The 3,711-nt window shown below is 43.7% G+C and overlaps 1 protein-coding gene across 1 annotated transcript; it reads left to right on the top strand.

Annotated features, from left to right (window-relative positions):
* Nucleotides 1-3: 3 nt before the first annotated feature.
* Nucleotides 4-3,711, top strand: FAM46A (family with sequence similarity 46, member A; the record flags this gene model as incomplete). The annotated part of the gene is made up of 2 exons (XM_010136097.1): nt 4-200; nt 1,209-3,711. Coding segments are annotated over 2 exons (977 nt in total), but the record flags the coding sequence as incomplete, so codon positions are not given.

Genomic DNA, 3,711 nt, shown 5'->3' on the forward strand with positions numbered 1-3,711 from the left:
TCAGCCGAATTGGCGCGGCCGCCAGCCACGTCCGTCACCAGGACAGCGGCCTGGGCTACAAGGACTTGGACCTCATCTTCTGCGCCGACATCAAAGGGGAAGCTGAGTTTCAGACTGTGAAGGACGTGGTCTTGGACTGCCTCTTGGATTTCTTACCCGAGGGGGTGAACAAGGAGAAGATCACGCCACTCACTCTCAAGGTAAACCTTCCCTGTGCCCAGGCGCCCGGAAGCGGGCAGGTGTAAGCGCCTGCCTGCGGGGACCGGGACACCCCCGCCCTCAGGGGATGGGGGGTGCACTGAGGGGCGCAGCTTCCTCCCAGTCCCACAGGAACCGTGAACGATTTTTCCACCCCACGCTTAAAACCGAGGAAGAGTTTGCAGTAAAGCGTCCTGGCCGGGGCTCCTCAGGATTCGTTAGCCTTTCCCCCCTCTCTCTCGTGTCATCTGCTGGCAGCGCTGGCTCGTACCTGGGGCGTGTGTGTGCAGGGCTCTGCAGATCTCCCAGCTCGGCTCTGCGGCAGCAGCTGGGTTTGCCCGACCCGGTTCCCGGAGTGGCTGGGGGGAGCTTAGATGGCTTTAATATCTGCAAGGAGGAAACGCCGTCTGCAAGGCACTCTTTCTCGTGTGCTGAATGCCCCAGTGGAGAAGTGTATTTCTTCCTCTTGGAGACAGTTCGCTTGAATTAATTAGGCCGAATGCCAAATGCCTTTAAGATTTTTTAGAGGGATTTTTTTGAATATGGGTCAGATTTGTGGAACTGCACTGAAAGAGCAGGATTGAGGGGAATGAACACTTGATAAGTTTTTTGTAGGGAGGTGAGAGAGAAGTGGAGACCGATAAAGAATATTTCTTACCTGATTGCAGCGGTGACCCTTGTGCGTGGGTGCGTGGATTTTTGGCTCATGTGCCATGGTCTTCATCTGTAGATGTATTTGAGAGTGATTGAAAGAAGCAGTGTTGCCATCTGCTTTCCTTGCATGACACAGTCCCAGCAGAATGCCCTCCTCTATCATCCCCTTGCAATGACAGCTCTCCGAGCTCTCGCATTAAGCATTTCTTTTCTGGTTTGTGTCTGCGTTGTTCCACAAAATCCTTTATGAAACATAAGGACAGGGTGGATGTGGGGGGCGATGCAAACAAATACATTGAAGGGGAAATTTCCTGCATCTGTATCTTCATTTGCTCATTTTGTCTTTCCAATTATAGGAGGCTTATGTGCAGAAAATGGTAAAAGTATGCAATGATTCAGACCGATGGAGTCTCATCTCCCTATCCAACAACAGTGGCAAAAATGTGGAGCTGAAATTTGTGGACTCTCTGAGGCGGCAGTTTGAATTCAGTGTCGATTCCTTTCAAATCAAGCTGGACTCCCTGCTGCTTTTTTATGAGTGCTCAGAGAATCCGATGACTGAAACTTTTCACCCGACTATCATTGGTGAGAGTGTCTATGGGGATTTCCAGGAAGCCTTTGATCACCTCTGCAACAAGATAATTGCCACCAGAAACCCAGAAGAAATCAGAGGAGGTGGTCTTCTGAAGTACTGCAACCTTTTGGTAAGGGGCTTTAGGGCTGCCTCTGAATCTGAGATTAAGTCCCTGCAGAGATACATGTGTTCAAGGTTTTTCATTGACTTCTCAGACATTGGAGAACAGCAGAGAAAGCTGGAGTCCTACTTGCAGAACCACTTTGTGGGATTAGAGGACCGCAAGTATGACTATCTCATGACCCTTCACGGTGTGGTGAATGAGAGCACAGTGTGCCTGATGGGACATGAGAGGAGACAGACTCTGAATCTGATCACCATGCTGGCTATCCGGGTCCTAGCCGAGCAAAATATCATCCCCAATGTGGCCAATGTCACCTGCTATTACCAGCCAGCTCCATACGTAGCAGATGCCAACTTCAGCAATTACTATATTGCCCAGGTTCAGACGGTGTTCCCTTGCCAGCAACACACGTACTCTACTTGGCTGCCCTGTAATTAGGAACCAAGATTAGTAGATCTGGCAGGGAAAACGTTTTCTGAGACGTACGAAGGGGCGATACGTCCCTTTGCAATGGGGTGTTTTGTGCAATGATGATCTGCTCTAGTTTGCAAGCTTGGGAAAAGCTTGTGGATCTTCTGATAAATAACGGGAGCACGATCGAGAAAGAACCCCAAAATAATTGGATCCTACCCCAGAGCACAAGAGGCCTGTCATTAAAAGCAACCAGCTTCCCCTGAAGTAAGTGAGGGAGGAATGCTTGATGACAATATGGGTTGGCAATATCTGCTCCCATAGCTTTGGCATAGAGAAGGTGGGAAAGCCTTATTTTCTTTTATTTTTATTCTTACTCTAGAATGGTATCTGCAAAAGGGAGAATATGAAAGAAACAAAACAAACAAAAAAAACGAAAAAAAAATTCACAAAAAACAATTCTATATACAGGAATTAAAAGCTAGAGGCATAAAGCAGAGATAAACTGAATAAAAATGTATATTGGAATTACTGCATTTGGGGCTTGCAGCAAGTGCCGTCTATGGATTGACCATGCAGAATGTATAGCTTGCTTGACTAGAACGCTTTACCAGAAACAGCTTGCTCCAAATGAACAGTAGTGGATTGGTACAGTTATAAAAACAGAAACACGTACGATGACAAAGTCCATTATTTCCGGCTGTGTGTGTGCCTCACATTTTAAAAATGTGAGAATGCAGAAAAACCAGCTGTGGCAGGCAGAATATACTCAAGGACCAAAGATTTCACAAATAAGTTATCCGAGCAAAGAAGATACAGTAGAGTATATATATATATATATTAAAAAAAGAAAGATGTTGCTATATTTGTACACACCAACAGTAATCAAAAGTGCCTGATGCCTTCATAAAATCTGAAGTGAGAAAAAACTATAGTTTTGTGGTTTAACCATGCATTTTGTTTTATCAGGGACATAAGGATTAAAAACAAAAAACCCCCATAAGCTTGTGAATAAGTGGTGGAGGAAATGCCCTATTTTTTTTCTTGGCAAATGCCTGTATAGAGTTAATGTTACGTCAGTGTGCTATTGTCCTAGGTATGTGTGTGTATGTGTGTATATATGTTTGTGTGTGTATATATGTACATGTTAGAGGTGTATATCTATATATACACACACAATATATATATTAATGTGGTCTAGGAAAATGTAGCAATTAAGGAATGTTTAAATAAAGTACTATGTATTTTCCAGTTTGCAACAGGATGTCATAGGACAGTGGGCACCTTGCAGTGAATTTTTAACCCACACCTGAAAAATTTGGAGTAAATGAACCAGTCAGGATTAAGGTGGGATTCAGATAATGTCTTTGGTTGCAAAGGATTACAGTAATTCAGTGGATTGCTTGTGAGCCATAATAATTCCACAGATGGAGAAACATATGACTAGCTGATTTTTTTTTAACTATTTTGTACTGTAATGCCATTTTGACATTTAACCCACTAATGTTGTGACTGCATACCTCCATGATGTGTAATTCAGTGGAACGTGGATCAAAGATAGGTTTATTTAAACCCCCTGACAGCTAAAGAATATTGTATTAGTTGGTGATTTGAACACTAATTGTTGATATTTAAAGGAGTATTTTTTAATAGAATGCGTTATGCATTCCAGGACCACTAGAATTTAGCAAATGTGAAATGAACCCTTTTTAAGAGTGTTGCACGATTGCTTAAAATTATATTTTATATA

The sequence above is a fragment of the Buceros rhinoceros genome, unplaced genomic scaffold, assembly GCF_000710305.1.
Source record: "Buceros rhinoceros silvestris isolate BGI_N320 unplaced genomic scaffold, ASM71030v1 scaffold34525, whole genome shotgun sequence".
Classification (NCBI taxonomy): domain Eukaryota; kingdom Metazoa; phylum Chordata; class Aves; order Bucerotiformes; family Bucerotidae; genus Buceros; species Buceros rhinoceros.